Source organism: Copadichromis virginalis, linkage group LG7 (genome assembly GCF_057382275.1).
Source record: "Copadichromis virginalis isolate Kocher_CV1m ecotype Utaka linkage group LG7, C_Virginalis_male_GT1.1, whole genome shotgun sequence".
Lineage (NCBI taxonomy): Eukaryota > Metazoa > Chordata > Actinopteri > Cichliformes > Cichlidae > Copadichromis > Copadichromis virginalis.
The window spans coordinates 27,559,538-27,584,286 of NC_140624.1; the positions used below are offsets into that span (position 1 = coordinate 27,559,538).

The 24,749-nt window shown below is 37.5% G+C and overlaps 1 protein-coding gene across 1 annotated transcript; it reads left to right on the forward strand.

Moving 5' to 3' along the window:
* The first annotated feature begins 1,690 nt into the window (after window positions 1-1,690).
* Window positions 1,691-23,924, forward strand: LOC146705196 (aminopeptidase Ey-like). The gene is made up of 21 exons (XM_085462796.1): window positions 1,691-2,007; window positions 4,758-5,058; window positions 6,576-6,718; window positions 6,929-7,065; window positions 9,115-9,241; window positions 10,494-10,648; window positions 11,070-11,183; window positions 11,276-11,419; window positions 11,504-11,569; window positions 13,058-13,123; window positions 13,342-13,514; window positions 13,699-13,775; window positions 14,897-15,030; window positions 15,121-15,176; window positions 16,487-16,634; window positions 16,724-16,815; window positions 17,169-17,276; window positions 19,700-19,870; window positions 19,959-20,099; window positions 20,968-21,049; window positions 22,828-23,924. The coding sequence occupies exons 1-21, from the start codon at window positions 1,713-1,715 to the stop codon at window positions 22,984-22,986; spliced, it is 2,889 nt and encodes a 962-aa protein (XP_085318922.1). The 5' UTR covers window positions 1,691-1,712; the 3' UTR covers window positions 22,987-23,924.
* The last annotated feature ends 825 nt before the right edge of the window (window positions 23,925-24,749 follow it).

The window sequence follows — 24,749 nt, forward strand, 5'->3', positions numbered from 1 at the left end:
GGAGGAACGCACGGATGTTGCTGAGACATGTGCCCCCAGGTCTTCGGTACTCTTGGGAGCTGCGGATGGTTGCCCTGGTTCCATCTACGTCTGCCTCATTATCAAGTACATTTGTGTCAAAGACACTCTCTCTATCTCTTTCTTTGTCACTGATTCACACTACGACAAAAGTTTGGATTTATGTATCTGTGTATTGTGTATTTTCTATTTTTTGTATTCCAGATGCTGTATGTTTGTTTTTTCTTACAGGTGTAGCAGATTTCTCTATAATTGTGGGGACTTTATCTTACAATATAAAGCACCTTGAGGACGCTATGAATAAAAACTGAACTGAATTGAATTAAAAAAATAATTTGAATCAAGAAGAAAGAGAGTTATGGATGTGTTGAAGAATATAAGTAGGTATAACAAATTGTGACTTTAACGGTTGTTAGAATACAGACACTGTCCATTTATGTTTAGAGACACCAAAACATGGTAGTGAAGTGCCCAGGGCCACCCAAAATATAGCCACTTGTCAATGACAAGGCACCCAGGCCCTAAATTATATTTTGTTTTGTTTTCTGTTTTCTCTAAATGGGACCATAAATAACAAAAATCATGCTGCACTTTAGGTATGAAACTATAAATGCAGTAGTTTATGAGATTCTTAGTCAAGTGAGAAGTTAGCAAACTTTCTTGTAGTATGTAGTATGGCTTAGTGTACTATGTCTGTCTTTTATTTGTAAGTAATGCAAATGTAGTTCCAAAACTTTTTTCACTGTGACTGGATGGCAGCTTTAAACATCTAACCTTATTTTGCATGCCTCAGTAATATGTTCTGGGCTTTAAGTTAGAAGTGCGGTAAAGTTATGTTGAAACATGGTAAAATATCAATACCAACAAATAGTGCGTTTCAGTGATCTTTATGAACTTTATGTTCTAACATGGATTTGACATACTCAGAATAAAAACTTAAAAATTTCAATATGTTCTTTCTTTTCATTAAATGCAAGAGCAAATATCAAAATCAATTCTCATCAGAAAACATCAGAAACAGTAATATTTTAAATATGACTGAGTGAGCAACAATCAAATGTAATCATCCTGAGGTAACTGAGAGGCTTTCTTGAGTTTTGTTTCTTCCAAGAAAAGTCTGCTCTATCCTCAGCAGATGACATTCACAGCAAAATCTCCAGTGTTAAATTAACACTAGAGAGTGTCTATATGGGTGCACACCTCTGAGTGTTAAATACAACACTGTTGAGTGTTAAATTAACACTTTTGACAGTGTTATATGTTTAAAAGTAACCTAGTCAGTTTTGAAGATTAACAATGGCTAACACTGAGCAGTGCTGATTTTCTAACACTGGAATATTTCTAACATTTTGAGTTATTTTCCAGTGTTAGAAAATCAGCACTGCTCAGTGTTAGCCATTGTTAATCTTCAAAACTGACTAGGTTACTTTTAAACATATAACACTGTCAAAAGTGTTAATTTAACACTCAACAGTGTTGTATTTAACACTCAGAGGTGTGCACCCATATAGACACTCTCTAGTGTTAATTTAACACTGGAGATTTTGCTGTGTTGGTATTTACAATGCTATTGTTAATGTATCACCTGTTATTGCAAATGGGAGGAGAAATGCTACCCACAGCTACATATCCAAGTTCACCTTCCACCTCTGAATTCAGTGTCTGAGTGTGGGGCTCCTGGGTAGGCAGGCAACATGGGGAAAGGTTTCTTTATTAGTAAAACTGTTGGGATTTTGGGGATCATCGCAGGTGTGGGAGCCTTAGCCACTATCATAGCTTTGTCAGTTGTTTACTCACAGGAAAAGGGGAAAAACAATAATCAAAATGAAGAACAAACAACCTCCAAACCCCCTACCACAACACCCATTCCATCCAATAAACCTTGGGACAAGTATCGGCTGCCCAAGAACCTGGTGCCAGAGACATATAATGTCACCTTATGGCCAAGACTGACTCCAGACCCAACAACTGGTCTTTACACCTTCTTAGGTAAGGCTTTATGAGTACTTTTCTCTCTTTCTCTGTAATGTTCATATAATAGACCCTCCCGGTATCAGCAAGAACTAAAGCCAGAGGGTGTTTACCAGCATTGTTCTCAGAGGTAGAAGTATGATTGTAATGCTTTTTATTAGTTTTCCAAGGGATGACTGAAAATGTATAATGTAGAACAGACAATAGAATGAATAACACTGATCACACTTGAAATGTCTTTGAAGAGTTGATGAGAGTTGTTGAATCCATTCTAAGCCCAACTAACAGTTGCGCACTGTATGGAACAGAAATTAAGCAAAATATTGTTAAGCACAAATGAAGCACATTTTAATGGTAAACTGTGTTGGAAAAACAGGTTGCAGTTAAACAACAGAGACAGCAATACTTACAGTAACAGGAACATTTGAGGTGGAAAGGCTTAGAATGCTATAGTGAAATATGCATGCAGTTTTGATATAGTTAAAGCAATGGTAAGTCCAGGTGGCTTTTAATTTAAAACTTCAAAACCAAGTCAATGGAGGGGAAATTTGGCTTCTTTTAACATCAGATTTCAACTTAAGCTCAACACTTTCAGCCTGTGGTGCTCCAACAATGAATTGTCAGAAATTGTCAAAAAGAAATGTGCTGAACGTGAATCTAAATGTGGACTTGAATTAATCAGAAATAGTTTTTAAGCACGGTGGCATGGTCATGAGCACTGTTGCCTCACAGTAAGATGGTCCTGAGTTAAATTCCACCATCAGGCCGGGGTCTTTCTGTGTGGTGTTTGCATGTTCTCCCCGTGTTTGCGTACCCTGGCTTCCTCCCACAGACCAAAGACATGCAGGTAGTAGGGACAGGTTAACTGGAATCTTTAAATTGCCCGTAGGCAGTGTTGGGGAGTAACGGAATACATGTACCGCCGTTACGTATTTTAAATACATAACGGCGGTACAGTTACCGTTAGAGTTACCGTTTAAAAGGGTGGTATTTAGAATACAGTTACTTTGTTGAAATGAATGGATTACATTTTTCATAAGGCTATGCCCTCTTTATTTTTGCTTTCCACGCTGGTGGAAACCCAAACAAAACGTGCATTAAGAGGCTCTAATGCCTGTGGCCCATGTCACCTCTACTTCATGTCATTACATAATGACGTGAAGAAATATTTTTTAAAATTATTCACAAAAATGATTTAATATGAAGGCAATATGCAGTGTGTTACAGGCATAGCCCTAAAGAATGTAGCATCATGGGCAGTGTAGTCCGTGCTGCAGGGAGAATGGACTGCCAAACACGTTATGTGTCTGTGAGCGAGGGAGAGAGAAAAAGTCGGAAAGTACGTGCTGTCACTGAGCAAAAACGGGAGCTGGAAGCACGGAAATATAATAATAACCACTGCAGCCAAGAAGAGTGCCTGACGAGCCCAGTTGTAAGTAAGCTATTAAGACTCGACTGTACACCGTGTTCGTGTTTTCCTCCGAAACAATGAGTTTCGTTGGAGCAGCCTTTCAACGCCTCTCTCTGTCTCTCACTAGCAAAGTTGACACAGAAAACAAAGTAAAGCTATTTTTCAGCTACACGGAACCCGACGTATTAGCCAGAGGTCCCTTTACTACGGTTCGGAGCCGCGGACCTGTTTTATATATGCGCGGAATAGTTTTCTACGAGATCGCTGCAAAAAGTGCAGCCTTACTTAATGTCCACCTACTGTTACTCATTCTACGCTAAGATTTAAAAATCTAGTTGGTATTGGTATGGCGAGTAACCTTTAGTAACAGTAATAAATCACACAGCAATAGTACATTCACGTTGTTGTAAAAAGCATGATAATATATTAAGTAATCCAAAGTATTCAGAATACGTTACTGTCATTGAGAAACGTAACGGAATACGTTACAAAATACATTTTGGGGCATGTAATCTGTAATATGTAGTGGAATACATTGTAAAAGTAACCTTCCCAACACTGCCTGTAGGTATGAATGCGGGAGTGAATATGAGTGCGAATGGTTGTTTGTATCCTGCGACAGACTGGTGACCTGTCCAGGGCGTACCCTGCTTCTTTTCCTAAGACAGCCCCCCAACTCTGAATAGGATAAGCAGAAGCGAATGGATAGTTTTTAAGCCACAAAACGATTTGTCTTACATTATGCTGTCCTTTAGAAACACAAAAGACAAATACAGTTTGAAGTAAAAAAAAAACTTTTAAAAAGTATTAAAAACTAAATTAGTTTGAATTTATATGACACCAACTCAGTGCTGCTATTTTTTAAATTACTCTTACATGTGTATTTGCAAAAATTAAAAACACATTAAAAGCTTGAGTTTGACCTTATAACTATCACACCTATGATATTAAAAACTGTTACTGAAAAACAGTTCTCATCTCTTATAAAAGTTTAGATCTGATCACACAAGTGAGAAAATTAAATGTAACAATAGTAAACAACAGAGAATGAAGAAAAATAAATAAAGCATCTGAAACTTAAAGTCCTTTTTAGGTGTGCAGCCAATTGTTTTTTTTCAGTGTGCTGTTTAAATATTCTATAGTGGCACGAGAGTTATGGTGTTTTTAAAGTTGGACTAAAGTGTATTAGCTAGGGGATTGCTAATAGCATTACCTGATGCAACTGAGTTTATATTTTTTGGCAACAAAATCATGGATTGGATAAACCGGTCACATATCCTAATGTGACTCCAAATAATGTGAAGGTTTCTACGTTTAAACAACTGATTAAACTGCACATTATTTCTTGGTGTTTCAGGCAGTTCCGTTGTGGACTTTGAATGTGTGGAGGACACTGACCTGATTCTTATCCATTCTAATAAATTGAATTACACCGAGTTTGAGAACCAGTTGGCAAGACTCATGTCAGTGAGTAGTGTTGAAGCCCCCGCAATCAAGTCCTCCTGGCTCCAAGGTGTCACACAGTACCTGGTCCTGGAGCTGGATGGTACACTGAAAAAGGGACACAAGTATCGCCTCTACACTGAATTCATTGGAGAACTAGCTGATGACCTTGGAGGCTTCTACAGGAGCGAATACATGGAGGATGGAGAGAAAAGGTAAGTGTATATAGTGTCAACAAACCTGGAACATATCAACATAGGTAACAATGAAAATAGCAAAAAAGAGTATGTCTTTAATAATTACATTTTTGTTTGAATCATTTAGTTAATCTCTGTCCAAACTTCAACCACATCTAGAACAACTACAAAATAGTTGTTAAAATCAACGGTTACAGTTTGACAATTATTTCAATAATGAATTGATGAATACTATCATAAATTAGCGGAAAATTCCCACAGTACATACTTTTATATCTTTTGTTTGACAAAGTGTCGGAAAATAAGAATTTTACTGTCTTACAAGCAGAGATGGGCAGTTACTGTAATCCAATTACTTTTTTCAAATAACGAGTAAAGTAAGGGATTACTATTGCAAAAATTAGATTACCGTTACTTTCCCGTAGGAACGCTGCGTTACTGCGTTACTAAAACCATGATTTTTTTTGCGAGAATGTCTCATGACAGTGACGTAAGTGCGACGTTCATGACAACAGCTGTGTGCAGATCAACAATGGATAATATATCGAGTGCGGGAGAGAGTATGAGCTTGCAGCGTTTAAAGCGTGGAAGCACTGACCTTACTTTGAGTTTAATTCCATAAAAAGTGACAAAAACATCAGCGTCCATCATGCGTGGGAAGAAAACTTCTTTTTACAGCGAAAAAAACTCCTAAACTTCCAAACAAGCACCGAGTGCGCTAAGAGGTAATGGGAAACTCACAGAGAAACTCGCGGATTCTTCAACTGACCGCGGCACACCTGCACCAGGGTAAACCTCCGCCTACCCCACACCTGCTTTACAGGTGAAAATAGAGCAATAGGACCGCTAGTCTTTGATTTTATTTATGTTCTGCTGTGTTTTACTTGCATCTATTTGAAAGAGAGAGTGTAAACACAAAAAATATTTTATTTTATGCGCTGGAATGTGCAGAAAATAGGTTTAAATGTTAAACTAATTTCTTCCAGTCAGTGAATGTTGCATATAATTAAACTTTTGCTTGATGCATAAAGTTAAAAGATTAAAACTAATAAAACAAGTTTTAAAAAGATACTTTTCCATTTGATTACATTTTGTATGATGGATTATGCAGAAAAAGTAGAATTGGGCTGAAGATCTATCACTTTATCACCTATTCAGGGGTTGTAAATCGTGTTTTTAAAAAGTAACTAAGTAACTAAGCAATTAATTACTTTTGAAAATAAGTAATTAGTAAAGTAATGGGATTACTTTGGGGGGGAGTAATCAGTAATTAGTTACTGATTACTTTTTTCAAGTAACTTGACGCGAACTTGACCAATGTCAAGTACTGCTTACAAGATAAGAAAAGTTGAGGACTTTGGTTGAAATTACTAGTTTTTATGTTGTTGTTGTTATTTTGCTTATATAGGCCAACTAGGTTTTGGGCATATAGCTATTACATCTTCTGGATTTTGGAGAACCTTCATCCAACCATTTTGTTTAAATTGTGTAGCACCTTCTTTACACACAAGGCTAATTTATCTTCTTCTTGTCAGGGTCATGGCTACCACCCAGATGCAGCCTACAGATGCTAGGAAATCTTTCCCTTGCTTTGATGAGCCAGCTATGAAAGCTTACTTCTTCATTACGCTGATCCACGACCGTGGAACTACAGCCCTGTCCAATGGCAAGGACATAGGTTAGTTTGAGAACAGAGCAGATATTTTTGTTTTAAAAATTGATGTCACTACATAGTTAAATATTGAGGATGTAACACATAGTTAAACAATAAAATATGACAACAACAATATAAAAACACTTTGTGTCTAGTCAGTAAAATGGTAAGAAGTGGAAAGCAATCAAATAAAAATGTTACCTCTTTATTTTATTTTATTTTAATTATTTTCAGAAACAACTGAAATCAACCATGATGGCCAGGATCTGCTTAAGACAGTTTTTGAGCGAACGGAGAAAATGTCGACTTACTTGCTGGCATTCATTGTCAGTGACTACGACAGTATTGGTAACAGCATTGATGGCGTTGAGGTAATTGTTGTCCCATAGTAATTTTGACATTCTTTAATCAAAGTGGTTTGATTTCCAAGAAACTTTCACACGTGGATTTCAGTAATTTTCACAGTTGCCTTTTCTTCCGATCAAGTAGAGCAAATATGTTATTAGTAAAACAGAAAACTAATTAGTAAAAGTTTCTTGTGCTCATCCAACTGAAGATACAGAAAATTTAAAGGAACAATTTAATCAAGTAAATAGCATCAAGTCAATTTAACATCTGGCCCCCAGGAGGCCCCAGAGGCTGGGCAGGCTCGGCTGAGCCCGGAGCAAGGCAGGAATGAGAACCTCTGGGGGTCAACTAAGACCTTAAACTTGGTCTCTGGCCATGATCCGGGCAGAGTTTCTGTCTCAAGGGAGCCCTGTTCAGCCAAACAACAAACAGTCCCAGAATAAACAGTCTTGAAACACACAGTCTTAGGAGTCTTGGGAGTCAGCTCACTAAAATCAGACTTTTTCCTGGCAGTATTAGCTGGCTGGGACACAAAACAATCAGGACCTGATACAGAATCCCAACAAACAAAGACATGCTCAGAAATAAAAGACTGAGATGGAAATCATCAACTAATAAATGGTAAAATGGTAAATGGCCTGTTTTTGTATAGCGCTTTACTAGTCCCTAAGGACCCCAAAGCGCTTTACACATTCAGTTATTCACACATTCACACACTGGTGATGGCAAGCTACATTGTAGCCACAGCCACCCTGGGGCGCACTGACAGAGGCGAGGCTGCCTGACATTGGCGCCACCGGGCCAGTGTCAGGTTGGTCTCTACCCGCATACATAAAATACAATTAGACAGAACAGCGATGTCCATCTTGAGGGCTGTATTCCTGAGTGGCGGGGCAACCTGGTGGCTTCCACAAACCAGTGCCCACACCTGTATATTTGTCATGATCCTGGGTCTGTTGACCCAGCGTTTTGAGTTTTAGTTTATGTAAGCCCTTCAGGTTTCCTAAGTTCATTTGTTATCATGCCTAGGTGTTTCTAGTTCTTATTATTTCCCCCTCGTGTTTCCAACTATGTTAAATCTCCCCTGCTCTTCATGCGTTTCATGTCTGTGTCTTACGTTGTCAAGTTCGGGTTGTCATGTCTATGTCTCATTATGTTTCCTGTTTTATTGTGAAGAGGTCTGGTGTTTCTGTGTTCATCGTGTTCAGTTTTACTCTCCCACTGTGACGTCATTATGTTCATGTGTGCCAGCTGTTTCCCCATGTGTTCCCACTTCCCTCATCATCCTCCTGTGTGTATTTAGTCCGTGTGCTTTCAGTCATTTGTTGTCAGGTCGTCTGCTCATCCATGTCTCATCCCCAGGTACCCATGTCAGTTCACTATGGTTAAGCTTTTTCATGTTTTGTTATTAGTTCACCCAGTTTAGGTTATTGTTTAGTTTTCACCGATGCCCGATTATTTTTACCCTCATTGCTAGCCTCAATAAACGGCTTGTTTTGTTTATCCACACTACGTTTTGGTCTGCGTTTGAGTCCTCCTCTGCAACACATACGGTCTGCCCCAGCCAGACCGTGACAATATTTTTAATGGACTCATTCTAAGTTCACATAAGTGAACACATAAGACATAAGTCAGACTAATAATGCATATTTTTCAGTTCAACATTATTATTTTTTTCTTATAACTGCAAAAAAAATATTGACGGTACGTCTTGATGCATGCTCATGATGATGAAGGAACTGACCTCCCAGCCCTTTGTTCCTTCAGTGGGCTGGTTTCAGTCATGATGCAGATGTACTGTTTATAAGATGAAACCTGCAGTCAGCAAGTGAAGAAGTCACTTGGATGAGTCACGAAACATTTCTCCCACTGAAAACATTACGTCCAGATGAACAGAATCAACTTTTGGAGATGATTGACTGTACTTTTAAGATCATGGTGCCTAGACTGTACCCTGTACTCTTTCTATAGATTTAAACTATTTGAAATACAAGTGTATAGAACAATGTTATTTTGCAAAGTGGTGTAAAGTGTTTTTCAATTTTATTTTATTTTGTGTAATCTGGGTTTAGATCCGCATTTTCGCCCGGAGGTCCGCCATTGCAGCTGGTCAAGGACAGTATGCCCTTAACAAAACTGGACCAATCCTTAAATTCTTTGAGCAGTATTACAATGCCACGTACCCTCTACCCAAGTCTGGTAAGACCACCACACAATTAGCTAGACATCTACATGCCTGCACGTTTACTACTGCACACTTTTTAGCTTCACTGTATCATGAGTCAGCACAGCTGTCCTGATGCACCAGCATGGATTTCTCAAGTCTATGAAATCTTAATCTCATATCTATTATGTACATTTAATTTGATAAAAGTCTATATTTAATAAGTAACAATACTAACATATCAAGTACTAAGTGAATACCTGATCTGAGGCCTTGTCATGAAGTGACTTTATATTTCTTGCTTGTCATAAGTGACTAAACTCAAATCAAAGACTGTGAGGGCAAGAAAACCTATCCTATAGTGACATTAAATGACCATAAGCAAAATGCAAAATTTCATTAAAAAGATGCAAAATAACATCAAGATTTTATTTTTTGTTTGCTGTTTTTATGCAAATGGGACAACATTTGGAAGAGATTATATTTCTTCAAAAAACTACCACAAAATGACAAAGCAATTAAAAAACAGTGTACAAAAAATGCTATACTTTTTCCTTTACCAGTTGATATGATAGACTTCAGCAGCATCACAGTTTCTGTTAGTGTACAAAAAAACACACCATAAAAATGCCTTCTCTTTATGGTGTCCTGATTGAAGTTCATTTTGTTCATTAATAAATGCACCTAAGTCTCTGCTCACATGTAAAGTGGGGACATGTGTCTACTCAGTGTACTGATCTAATCTTAGATCTCAGATCAGTTTTTGGTCTCATGTTTATTGGCATCATGTGTATGTTTATGGCAAAACTGTAAAATATATAGTTTTATTGCCCAAGACCTTGGCTGCAGCATCCAGTCAGCTCCATTATCTTCTTATCATACGCACATCTTTCAGTTGTGACTTTTTATGACCTGTTATGAGAAGGTCATCTTCATTATCAATTATTAACAGGTAAAATGTGATTCTTCATTGTTATATAATCTTAGCCTGTCCTATGTTGCAGGCCAAGATTTGATGTACTCGCACTTATTTTATTTGACATTTTATTATGCATATATAAACTGATATTTATGACACCTTTGAAACTTTTATTTACGTGATTCTAGGTACTTTTAACTAAGTAGGATGTTAATCAATTTTTTTTTTTTACCCATAGTGGATTAAATTGACACTGTTGCACTGTGACTGGGTAAAGGTTTTAAGCACTTCTGCTGTTTTAAACTGGTAACCTCTTTCACTTCAAGCAACTAATCAGCCACATTAACATAATCTCTGTCCTAACACAGATCAGATAGCAATCCCAGACTTTAATGCAGGGGCCATGGAAAACTGGGGTCTGATCACATACCGGGAGACAGCTCTACTGTACGATGAAGCATTCTCCTCCAACTCCAACAAGGAAAAGATCGCTACGATCATTGCTCATGAACTGGCTCACATGGTGAGTTTCAAGTCCTGGAAATAAAGTTTAAGAGGATTCTTGAGATGCTGAATATAGGCAGTAATTAAGTTTTAAGTGCTTTGGAAAACATTCATGTCAACTCTCAGGGCCCCCGAAAGCAATTTCAGATATAGTTCCAAGTAACTGGTAACTGGATATATATTATATAGTTGATATTCTGGATATATAGTTTTACTTTTTACATACTTTTCTACTCTACCTGAGCACATACAGCTTGGCTGATTCACCCATTCACACCCATTCATATGTCATAGAAAAGGGTTGAAGTCCCAGAAAATAACTTCAAGATGAGACTTAAGTGAATAAAAAACTTCAAAAAACAAATTCTATTCACTTCTTTGTAAACTAGTTCAAATGCATGAGTCAATTCTCACATTTTTTTTCTGAACTGTCCCTCTAGTGGTTTGGTAATCTGGTGACACTCAGATGGTGGAATGACTTGTGGCTGAATGAAGGCTTTGCATCCTATGTTGAGTACTTGGGAGCAAATAATGCTGAACCTGAGTGGAATGTGGTAAGAATTTCATTAACACCAAATTGTTTTGAATGTAAGTATTGGTGCTCGACAAAGTTGTTAAGTATACAGTCTCATTTGTTTTATAATAGACAGACCTCATCGTGCTTGGTGACATTCATAGGGTGTTTGCTATTGATGCTCTGGCTTCTTCTCACCCTCTGTCATCTAAAGAAGAAGATATCCAGACGCCAGCACAGATTAGTGAGCTGTTTGATGCTATTTCATACAGCAAGGTAAAGCATGCATAGACTCTCAAAACCATGAAAACAAAAAGCAAAAAACAAAAAAACCTAACAGTGTGTTTTTTTCCTCATCAGGGAGCATCTGTCCTCAGGATGTTGTCAGATTTCCTCACTGAAGATGTCTTCCAGCTGGGACTGAGGGTAAGGACCACAATATAACAGAACACAGTGTGCTACTATGAAGGTGAGTCCACCAGCCAGTCATCCTTGCAGAGGTTTTTGCTGTAACAACAGGACAATATCTACATTGTTTTAAAAATGTACCAGAAGAAGACTAAAAGAACTGCACTGCCTCAGTTAAGGTCAGTGTTCATAGATCAACAAGAAGGAGTAAATAAACACCATATCAACAGTTAAACATCTTGCAGACGACCGCTGTATGCAGAAGGTGATCACCAGCTCAGTCATGCTGGTTACCACGATTGTTGCAAAAGCACAAAACTTCTCGCTCAAATAATTATTTAAACGTTCACTGCAATAGTGAAAGTCCCTTGTCCAGTTTCTGCACATAACAAGCAAGATACTAGTGATGAAAGCTTTTTACTTCCTCTGAGAGAGTATATACACTTGTTTCTTTAACCATAGTTTCCATAATTTATCTTATCTACATGAGGTTTAGTAGGTTTTTGAGTATGATTTAGGAATACTGTGTGTCCAAAATGGGTAACAACTTAATGGTATGTGGTAAGCGGTCACATGTCTGCCAAACCTCTATAAAGGTTTTGTTTTGTGCAGCCACATGTGGAGTTGTATCTGTTCAGCCCACCTACTCTCCATTTCCACCTCACAGACACTCCAACTTTCCAATCCAACTTTATTTATAGAGCACTTTATAAACAACATGGTTGACCAAAATGCTTTCCAGTAAAAAACAGTGAAAAAAGTTTAAAATCTTACATTAAACACACAAAGAAAATTAAATAACAATAGAATAAATAAACAAATAAATGAAAAAAAAAATGATAGAAATGAATCAGTAAAGTAAAGAAGATTAAAAGCGACCAAAAACGGACTAAAACTGACTACAAGCCGACTCTGGTACTACTCCTAAAATGCCTTGGAAAAAAAGGTGTGTATTTAAAAGTGATTTGAAATTTTCAAGAATTTGGGCCAGTCTAATATGGAGGGGCAACTTATGGACACTTCAGTAATAGTCCAATCCAAGCATCAGTCTTCATCTTCACCACCTCCAGCGTGTCAACTCTGGGGGGCCCTGTCCTAAATCTTATCATCGCTGGGTTTCCATTCTGCCATGATGGGTCTTCAGAGTCTAATCACCAAATACATGAATGTTTATATCTCAGTAAATCATGTTTAATTCTTCCAAGCAATCTCTCCTTATTGAAATGCTTTTATATATTCTTAAACAACCCATTCATACACCAGTTATCTTTCTCAAATTACAAATTACAATTTGTCCAATGATGAGTGAGAAATATAAATAACCTAAGAAATCATATCCTGTCATCTGTGAAAAGGATATCCCTTTCAAGGAAAGAACTTGGAGGACATTGTAGCGAAATGTTGAACACTTGTACAATTTTTTGGAAACTTTTGCTAACACAGTAATCCCTCATTTATCCAAAGCAGTGTGTCTGACATATCTCTGTTTACTGTTTTTTTCTGCAGTCCTATCTGAGTGCATTTAGCTTTGGGAATGCAGTCTACACAGACCTTTGGTATCATCTGCAAAAGGCATGTTATCATCTCTCTGCTCTTTTTATTTGAATATTTAGTTTAAGATCTCTTTTTTTTTCTAGTGCTTTCGAAACATCAGAAAGGATCAGCTGTATATATATATTCATACACACACACACACACACACACACACACACACACACACACACACACACACACACACACACACAAACCATATTTACTTTATCTTTTTGGATTTTTTGGGACCTTCACAGGCTGCTGATTCTAGCAAGTTAGAGCTTCCTGATACTCTCGATAACATAATGAACACCTGGGTGCTGCAGATGGGCTTTCCTGTGGTTACCATTAACACTGGGACTGGAAGTGTTTCCCAGCAGCACTTCCTTCTGGATCCAGAAGCTGTAGTCACAACTCCATCCCCCTTCAAGTATTTGCATTGCCTTTTTTATCTTTTCCTCCTAATATATCAAGTGAATACCATATTCTTTATGCAGTTCTTCAATTTTTATTATTTTTAAATGGCAAAATGGTAACAGGCGGTTTTTAGTTAATGAAAAGCAAAATAAAGAAAAAGAAACTGCAGAAATAATGTTTCAAATGTTCTGCCGTAGTTATCAATGGATCATTCCAATCAAATGGATGATGACTGGAAATATGCAGAATCCACTGTGGCTAACATCCAAATCAGGTAGATAATCCATTCCCAGCTTAAGACTGCACATCATTTTCAAAATGTGGTGGTCCTCTGCAGTCCACCAATCTTTTAATCACAATCTTTCAATTATCACACAAGCATTTTCTAAGTATTTTTTCATCTTTGTGTTTTCACTGATTTATGTTCAACTTCTAACAATTTGCTTGTTGGAGTTGATTCTCCGTTAGCAGAAACCACTGAATAATTGGTTCTGTTTCTTTTTTACATGTAAATATTTACATTGACTCAAAATTTTGTATTTTTAAAACTATATTACCTTTAAATTCTTGTGGTCTCTCTATAGTACCTTAATGTCCCTGAGATAGAGCAAACAACATGATGGTGATTTTGTGTTCATAAATAAAACAGTTGCAGTCTGTTGACAGTTTAGAGAGTTAAAACTTGAACGTCATTTCAAATACACAAAGGTCACAAAAAACACAAGTCAAGCTCAAACTGCTGGGTCAAAAGACCCAGCACACTGACAACAGCTGAAACTTGGCCAAAACTGAGCTATATAACTGGACAATTGTCAAAAGCACAGCACCACTCTGTACTTTAATTAAGTAGTTTGTTTTTCTTTTTACTATTACTCCCTTCATTTTAAGGTAGTCACACTCTATAATGTAGGCCTAACAAAATCAAGATTTTTTTTATTTTCCTTCTTTTTGTACTGATTCAACCTGAGGACTATTAGAATTAAAAATTAGACTAAAGTTTGTATTTCCGTTGTCTAATATTATTTGATTATTACATTATTATAGCACAAGACTTAGCTTAGCTATTCACAAAAATAGCGGGTAGAACCATCCTCCAAAAAGCTGATTTTTACTTTCTTATGTTGAGCAAATTTCAAAGCCTGTACTTTTTTTACTTTTACTTGAGTAAAGTAGTTGAATCACTACTTCAACTTTTACTGGAGTATTTTTAACACTGGTATCTGTACTTCTACTTAAGTGCAGAATAGCTGTCCTTTTGCCACCATTAGCTCTTGCAGGATCTTAAGAGAACTGTGGATCATGAATACCTGCAACCCTCAATAAACTAAGGCAACTTTTTAAGAAAAGCTTACATTTATTTTATTCTTGTGCACCAACTTTGAGTTCTATTTCTAGAAACATCTGAAGCTATGAAAGCAACACAAGATCAGTGGGTGCTAGCCAATGTCAACATGGTTGGTTACTACAGGGTCAACTATGATGATGACAACTGGGCCAAACTCTTAGATGTTCTGCAGAGTAATCATCAGGTAAGACAGAGGAGCCCAACACACAGTCATTATCAGTGATTATCAGTGATTGTAAACGTGTTTCTTGATGTTTCCTGATGTTTCTTTAAGCTCATTCCACGGATCAACAGAGCTCAGATATTGGATGATGCCTTCAATCTGGCCAGGTAAGTTTGCAAGTGTTGTCTCACATGTACATGATAACTGTTATAATTCCGAAATGTACACTGCTGTGAAAAACTATTTACTTCTGTTCCAGCTTTGTCACTTCATGATCATTAAAACGTGAATCAACTGCGATACTTTGATTAAATACATTATTATTATAAGTTCAATTTCACTAGCCTGATTATTAACAGACATGTTTAAATGATATATCAATTAGACAGATGTCAGATGTCATTTACTCTAGAAAGAGTTACAAAACCGTTTCTAAGGCTTTGGGACTCCAGTGAATCACTGGGAGAGCCATTACCCGCAAATGGAGAAGACATGAATAATTGTCTTTTCTAAAGGGAATGTTTGATATATGTGAGGGACACTTCCCTCAGTCCATCACCATGGAGACCACTGTTGCTTTTGCCTTCCACATTCTCTCAGCCCGTGCTATTTCTTGAGCTTCTCGTGTTCTTTTTTCCTGATGTTGCTGGAATAGCTACATCTATCACTACAGCCATTTCTGCTTGTCTGACACAACTATTTCTAATCAGTTAGCCATCACCAGGCTATAAATAGAGTATAACAGGTCATCTAGTAATCAAAGGGTTGGTGGTTTGATCCCTTGCCACCCTGCATGCATAATATTCTTGGGCAAGGTACTAACCTCAAGTTGCTCTCCACTGCATTCATTCGAGTATGTGAATATTAGATAGAAAGCACTTACATAGAAAAGGCATAGAAAAAGTGCTTTGTGAATTAGTTAAGTAGCTTAAAGTGCTTTGAGTGCTGATGTAGAGTATGAAACCACTTTATAAGAACCAGTCCATTTACCATTTTATTTATTTCAGCTTTTTTATACCGGGATCAATATGACCTCAGTATGGCTTAATTATTTACAATATTAAAAAATAATATTTTCTTGAAATTACTTAATTGAATACCAGAGTCAGGCTGTTATGTAATTATACTTTGGATGAAATCTGCAAGTTGATTAAACAATAAAACTTGTGCACATTCTATAACTATAATAATAATTGTAATCTATTTTTCATATGGTGACATTAAAGTGGTAACAGCGATACTATGAGAAGAATTAAGCCTTACTATTATTCTTATTCTGATATTACGAATTCTCTTGGGGTCCCCAGGGATCCCAGCCAGTTGTCCATGTATTTTAAATATGTTGGTAGGCTGTGGGCTTAAATACTTACCTATCAGATATTAATTAATAGTACTCGTGGTAATATCTTAAAATTATGACAATGGAAAACATGAACATGAAGTATCTGATAAATTTTTACTATATTCTACCTCTTAGAGCCAAGATCATTTCTACAGTGCAGGCGCTTAATACCACCAAATACCTGAGTAATGAGAGAGATTACATTCCATGGAAGGCAGCCCTTAACAACCTGGACTTTTTCTACCTCATGTTTGACCGCAGCGAAGTCTATGGCCCCATGCAGGTGAACTTCTTCCAACGACATATACATACAAAAGAAACAATACACAAATAAGTTGTCACATTTTCTGAGTTCTGTCTTTGTTGTTTCAGGATTATCTCGTGAAAAAAGTCTCCCCTCTGTTTGAATACTACAAGCAAATGACAGACAACTCGAGCAAAGTTCCTGATGGACACATGGACCAGTGAGTGAAAACACATTTTAAGTTTTCAACATAAAGCTGCCACCAGTCTAAACTGCATTCATAAATCAGATAGATAGGTTAGACTTTTTCAATAAAACATAATTTATGTTGTGATGTAATTGTAGAAGTTGTTCTTTTCTGGACCCAGGATACAGTTTTTAAATGAATTATTTAAAATGTGTAATTCTACAAATTCAGTTCAGCACACGTGATAGCTGGAACTTAGAAACTCTGCTACTCAGCTTATATGATGTTGAACTCCGAAATATCTGTATTCATTATTCTTTGCTCTCCCCAGTTTTTCCCTAAAAGTTCTTGTCAATACTTCTGTTTTCTATTTGTCTATCCTGCAGGTATAATCAGGTGAATGCAATTAGCCTGGCTTGCAGGACAGGGTTGGAGGAATGCCAAAACCTGGTCATGACATGGTTTCAAGAGTGGATGGATACTGACACCAACAGGTGTGTGTCCATGTCAATTTTGGGGCCATATATATATATATATATATATATATATATATATATATATATATATATATATATATATATATATATATATATATATATAAAACAAAACACCCAGCACGCCCCTGCGGGCGGTTTATCCTTCAAGCTCGGGTCCTCTACCAGAGGCCTGGGAGCTTGAGGGTCCTGCGCAGTATCTTAGCTGTTCCCAGGACTGCGCTCTTCTGGACAGAGATCTCCGATGTTGTTCCTGGGATCTGCTGGAGCCACTTGCCTAGCTTGGGAGTCACCGCACCTAGTGCTCCGATTACCACGGGGACCACCGTTACCTTCACCCTCCACATCCTCTCGAGCTCTTCTCTGAGCCCTTGGTATTTCTCCAATATATATATGTGGATGTTGGGTTCTTCTTCGATACCCAACATCCACATATATATATATATATATATATATGGAGGTGATTCCAGAATACTGGCAGTTCCTCAAGTAGAGCTGCTGTTGCAATGCAAGCAACATCTGCTCTCTAGACCTTTGTGAGATAGTCATCATAATGGAGGAAGGTGGGAATGGTTGAATTTGGCACCTTAACTCATCTCTTTCCCTAACCAGGCTCATCAGAGAAACAGTTCCAGCTTCTCGCCATACTTTTAGGAGATTGAGGTGATATACCAGTGTGGCTCCTCCCTTTTCATAGTCAGTGTCAGCCACCCCATGTTTGACCACAAAGGGTCCTTGGCACTTGGCAAGTAACCTTGAGCTAAAAGAAAGGAGCAATACAAGCACTTTACCTCAAGATGAGTTTTGCCCCTCTGTTGTACAGGGACTAATGATGTTCCTGGGCCTGGAGCTCTTGTGTTACTCCCCAATGTGTATAGCTTTGCTCTCAGGTCTAGAACATAATGAATTTCATTTTTAGCTCGGCTTGGACCTTGCTCACAGTTTTCTTTAATAAGGTCAAACGCACCCACACAAGTTCCTGACAAACAGTTAGTTAAAGGGAGAAAATCTCCCACTACAAACAAAATAGGGTCTAACCAGTGATCTCAACTGGGTTCATCCTCATGAATAGAAGTCTTATTCAGCCACTCTGCCAGCCTTTCAGTCTGACGGTGGTAGAACCTGGTCTGAATAGATGTAATAGCAGTAATTGGTACAGTTCTTTTAGTGTGTGAGACATGAACAAAGTGTCAGTTGGTAAACTGATGAGATCCATCCCAATGCACTCAAATGGCACCTCCTTTAAGGTAGGCACTAGTGGGCACAAGGGCACTTTTGAAATAGCAGCTAACACTCCAGGTAGGATGCACACCATTTGAACACATCCACATCCAGGCCAATAATATCAGGCCATGATTCACTCCAGTTTTATCATATCCCATATGCTCTGCCATGGGGTTATGATGAGCCACCGGGAAAATAATTTCTTGGTGGCTTTTTGGCACCAACAACTGGGTGTGTTCCTCTTTTGTGTGAGCGTCAGCCCATCTTTAATCTTTAATCAATACAAAATGCAGATAGATAAGCGCTGCATTAGGGTGCACCATATGAAGATCACTTTTTATCACTTGGTCAAAGGCTGGGTGTAGAGTTTTTTCACGAGACTGCTCTAGTGGGAAATCTCCTGTGGAGTGAATTACTGGAGCCATTGGTACACAGTGGCTGCAACCTGGGCCCCTGGAGAGCAGGCACAGTTTGTGGAGCTGGTGGTATAAGAGCTACCACGATCTTTGGAGAGAGAGCAGAGAAAAGCAGAGAAAAGCAGAGAAAAGCAGAGACAAGCGAGCCAGCTGGTGCCAGCAGACCCAGTCTGAGGTCTCTGCAGAGATCCCCTCTATGAACATTCACCTTGAGCACATATTAAAAACATAAAGACAGGATTATGAGATGTACACTCGTACAACATAGAGTCATACATGTCATATGAGTATACTGGGATGAAATCCTTGGTCCAGCTGTCAGAGTCTACAGTGGTGCAGTGAGTCCTGGGTTCCTCCTGGTGGACAACAATGCCCGAGTACGTATGCGAGCAGTACCAGGAGGATCAAGGAATCGATACCCATGATTAGGCCTCATGTTTGCCTGACATTAATCCAATAGAGCCAGGGATGAGCTTGTTAATAATCTGAAGGAGCACACATAGAAGCACATGAATAAGGTCATGTAGTGACTTTGGAAGTGTCCACACTTTAATCCTAAAGAAAATCTTGGGAGGGAGTTGAAGTTTCAAGTTCTGAAGCAGCAGCCAATAACATCACTTAAAATGAAACTATAAAAATTTCAGACAGTTCATTTCCTTTCCTTGTAATTAAGCACCCTTATAAATTTGGCAGGGGGATCAAATAATTATTCCCCTTTAGTTTAAAGTAATACTCTGTATAATCTATGGTGTACTGAAGTCTAACAATATGCTCTTTTTCTAGGATCCACCCTAACCTGCGCTCCACTGTGTACTGCAATGCTATTGCAGCAGGTGGCAAGAAAGAATGGGATTTTGCTTGGTCACAGTTTATTAAGAATGGCAGTACTGCTATTGAATCTGATAAACTTCGCTATGCTCTGTCCTGCACCAAACAACCTTGGCTGCTCAACAGGTACATTCATTGCTTTATTAATAAATATGCCACACTATGTAACTTAAAGTTACTATCTAGCACACATATTTACTCTGTGACTGTTCAGGTATCTGGAATACACTCTGGATCCAGACATGATCCGAAAGCAGGATGCCACCGCCACCATTGTCGACATTGCCAGTAATGTGGTTGGTCAGTCTCTGGCATGGGACTTTGTCAGGGCTCGATGGTCATACATCTTCAGTCAGTGAGTACAACATAACTCTAAAAAGGCACCCGAGTTTCATTTTAGGAAGGATAGTTTTTAATATGAAAAAAGAATTACAGTTTATCTTCAAAGTGACAATTTAAAAAAGGTTGCAACACATATATGAAGTGTTGTGTGTCATATCTATATGAACCAAAGAACACTTACAGCATAATCATAACATAATCTTTACATGATTGGACCCATAACTGATGCAACCATCAGTTGTGGATGCACTGTGGTTAGTGCACAGTGTTATGCTGGTGTGGGACTGATGATGGTTTTGTTTTCCATGTGATTCCAAGTTTTGGATTTAAAGCAGAGCCTGAACTGACTAGGAGACATTAGGAGAAACATCACCAGATATTTTATTAAAGTTGCTTAAAATGCCAAAGGGAAAGCAAATAATTTATTTCTCTCATTAGCAAAAAAGGAGTAACATGTCTCATACTTCAGTTTGTAGGGCTTCATAAGAGCCATTACTCTAAGCAAGATTATTATAAATCATTTCAGATAAATAGATTTCATCCCGCAAAATCATTAGTACGGTTTTCTTAAATTTCTTTTCTTTTCTTTCTTCTCTTCTTTTTTTTTTCTCATAAATGGCTTGTATATGTTACAGTTTGGATAGAACTGCACTCTTAAATGATCAGAGTATTTAAAAAATATAATCTATTGTATACTCATTAAATATACAGTATATATACATTTGTAATGAATTATATGTAATTTATGAAAGCATGTAGAAATTCAGTAATTTCACAGATGATAATCACGTTCTCAATGAAAGAGAAGACCGTTCTTAAGTGACTTGGACTTTAATTTCTGCTAACTGATGTTTGCCTTCAACTGTGCTTCCCTCTCACAGGTATGGTGGTGGCTCATTCTCATTCTCCAACCTCGTAAACGGCGTCACCAAACGTTTCTCCACTGAATTTGAGCTTCAGCAGGTTAGATATTTCTTTGAAATGACTTTACCACAATGTGGTTTCCCTTTTGTTCATTTTGTTATACTACTTTTAAATGTAGATACTTTAAGCGTTATCAAATCTCAAGTCATCCTCTGGTCTCAAAATCTCAAATTTCAAGTATTGATTTCAAGCCTTCCCGACTTTACAAGATGTTAATTTAATCTGAACTGACTTGAACTAATAAGTTTGACAGGACAGGCATTTTACTGCTGTGTGATAGTGTTCTCATTACCAGTATTTGCACACCTCTGTTGCTTGTGAAGCTCGCACACAAGAATTTCATTCACATGTACTGTACCTGCACATGTGATGTGACAATAAAAGTGATTTGATTTGATTTGAAACCTAAAGACAGTGGTTTGGTTCTCATGGCCCTCCATAGCATCAAAGCACAGTGGCCTCCCATTGCTCCAGTATTCATAAGCACAATCACTTTCCCATCTTCTGAAAACACTTTTAACATAAACAGCATTAACATATACCTCTCATCATATCCTATTTGGATTTATTTAAATATTGACTGAAATCAGTTATGTTAAGCCCTAACTATTGGTAATCTTCAATCAGTCTGGACTGACTCATAGAAACAGACTGACAGAGGTTGACACAACAAAGGACACAGATACAGAGAATATATACACAGAGTGGACACACCAGGGAGCACAGCTGTGAAGAATAGAACTAACAAGACAAGGGATCCAAAACTGAACATGATACACACAAGAGAGAGGTCTAAGAAAATAAAACAGGAAGTAACACACACTGAGACCCAGATTAAGATGCATGAACTTGACAAAGAGACCGGAGCTACACAGAGACATGAGTGACTGGGGAGACACAAAGGGATACAAACATGGAGACAACCACTGTGATTACCACAGGAGACACTGAGTTAGTGGGGACAGGTTAATTGGAAACACTAAATTGCCCATAGGTGTGAATGGGTGAGTGAATGGGACTGCAATTGGTTGTCTCTGTCTGTGTGTTAGCCCTGCGACAGACTGGCAACCTGTTCAGGGTGTACCCTGCCTCTCGCCCTAAGATAACTGGGATAGGCTCCAGCTCCCCCCGCAACCTTGAAAACAAAAATAAATAAATAAAATTTTATTTATATAGCACCTCTTTATACAGAATCACAAAGTACTGCACGTAAGATAACAAGTCATAAAAGATAAAACAAACAATATAAAACGATAAGCGGAAACGAATGATTGGATGGATGGACACTGAGGACAGGACACAGAGGTGACAGACAGGGCACCAAAAGGAACTAACATAATCAAACAAGAAACCAAGAAATATGAATAAAAACAGATAAACAAGTAATAGGAAATCAGTACACAAAACCCTGAATATGATTTATCTCAAATGTCCAAAGAGAGAATCAGAAGTCCAGAACAAAACTCAAAAATACTTGGCCTGAGACTCAGGACTATGACAACTTTAACATCAACATGCAAGCAGTGCAGTCTTGTGCCATAACCAAGCTGCAATATTTGGTCAGTTTTGAAATATTTGGTCAAAAGTTGCAGTGACTGTGTGCAAGAGGAACATTCATCCAATAACAATAACAAAAGGTTTGAGTGTTTGTAGCATTTTATGAATGACAAACAACATGTCTCATTATTAAAATGTTGAAAAAAAACATAATTGTAATATAACAAAAGAGATGAGTGATATGAACAAAGCCATGTATTTTCAGTATATGTATTTCTTTAAAACTACTCCCCTGATTTACATTGTGTCTGTTGCATCAGCTGAAGCAGTTCAAGGCTGACAATTCCGATGTTGGTTTTGGCTCTGGGACCTTAGCACTGGATCAATCCATTGAGAGAACCATCGCTAACATTAAATGGGTTGAAGAGAACAAGAAGAATGTTCTGGACTGGTTCACAACTGAAGCTAATGCCCAATGAAGAAGCTGTTTTTACTTTTTCATCACTCATTTAAAAATGAAAACAGAGGTTCGATCGACCTGAAAATGTTTATATTACATAATCACATGTGGAACAAAATCAGTTTACCGAACTTTTGCTAAACCTCGCTTTGATAAAAGTTGAACTAGAAAAAATAGATACTTTAAATATTATGATAAATTAAATTGATACATTAAGTACTTAAAAGGTACTTACATCAGTTATCTTTGAGGTTTTATACTTTCTAGAATCATTATTTTACAGTGTCACAAAAGCCTTAAGTTTGTGTCAGCGTCTACTGTTTCTGTTTTTTATATATTTAATACCAGGATTCTCCAAACCTTTATTCTTTTCTTTTTCTTCTTACTTTGGGATGTAAAACTTTCAAGAATATATGTTTAAAAATGTTTAAATGTTTAAAAATTATAAGCCTATCTGTTTTGTTCTTCATATTTATTTGAACAGTCTCAAACACAAATTTGACAAAAGAAAGCTTAAGTTACTTCTAATTTTGCAGATTTTTAAAATAGAAAAATGTATATGAAGTGCATTTAATTGTTAAACCTTTTATGTTACAATTTGGAATGGATTACGACTTTTGAGTCCAGAAATGTTTTCACTGCTTTAAGAAAACGTTTTAGACTCTTGCGTATGAAAACCAAGTCTGTATCTTCTTAAAAATAATTTTTATACATGAGTAGAGAGGAAAAAACTGTAAAGATGTCAGATTTTCATAGAGTAGACTACTGAAAATGTGATCATTTTTCCTCTTAATGGTGAATATATGTAGTGTAACTTTACTGGACTATATAGCGTGTTCTCAGATTGTATCTTTCTTTCTTTGTCTTTTTTCTGATTCATAAAGTTTCATAAGTGTCATTTTGCATTTCTCCACTTCAGCAATTTTCAAATAAATCTTTCACCTTTGATTTTTCTGTCTGAACACTTTTATTTCTGTTCATTAGGGAAAATCAGTAACGTTTGATTAAAGTTTTTTTTTTTTTAAGTCTAAAAACAATAGTGGTTTTATTCACTGGTTACACACACACACACACACACACACACACACACACACACACCTTTTTTTACATTCTGTCAATGCTTCACTGTGTTGTGTTCGTATTGTTCTGTTCTGTCTGGTGTTGCATTGGTTTTTGCAATTTTTTCACAGTTGCACTATGTAATCCTGTGTTGATCTTCTTTTATATGTAGCACCATGGTCTTGGAGGAACGCTGTCTCGTTTCACTGTGTACTGCACATGTGTCAAAGTCAAGGCCACATCCGGCCCGGCGTACATTTATATCCGGCCAGAGAGATCATTTTATGTAGATTTATTATTATTGTTATGCATGGCCCGGCGATATGAGGTGCTAATAACACACAAACTACAGATCCCATAATGCAGCGCTGCAGCCTCCTTGCCGAACGCTCGGCTACCTGGGAACATTCCCCCCTCAATCAAGTCAAACTTCTGTTAGCTAGCTGCTCACAATGGCGAAGAGAAAAGTTGATTCTGAAAACAGAGCCTTTCTGCACCGGCGGCGGGAGACTGAATATATGTTTACAAACATTGCTGGTAAACCCGCATCTTATTTGTGGAGCTAATGTGGCTGTAACTAAGGGATTTAATTTTAGGCGGCACTTCAAGACAAAACGTCAGGATAAGCTGAAAAACCGAAATGCAGAGCAGAAACTACAGAAGGTAGAAGAGCTAAAGAAGAATCTGACATTTCAGCAGATGGTTTTCACCAGAGCAAAATCA

Excerpts from the sequence above, each read along its gene's own strand:
- LOC146705196 (XM_085462796.1), top strand. The coding sequence starts at position 1,713 with ATGGGGAAAGGTTTCTTTATTAGTAAAACTGTTGGGATTTTGGGGATC. Across the intron at positions 2,008-4,757 it reads TGGTCTTTACACCTTCTTAG|GCAGTTCCGTTGTGGACTTT; the intron begins GTAAGGCTTTAT and ends TTGGTGTTTCAG. Across the intron at positions 15,031-15,120 it reads TTCTGCAGAGTAATCATCAG|CTCATTCCACGGATCAACAG; the intron begins GTAAGACAGAGG and ends TGTTTCTTTAAG.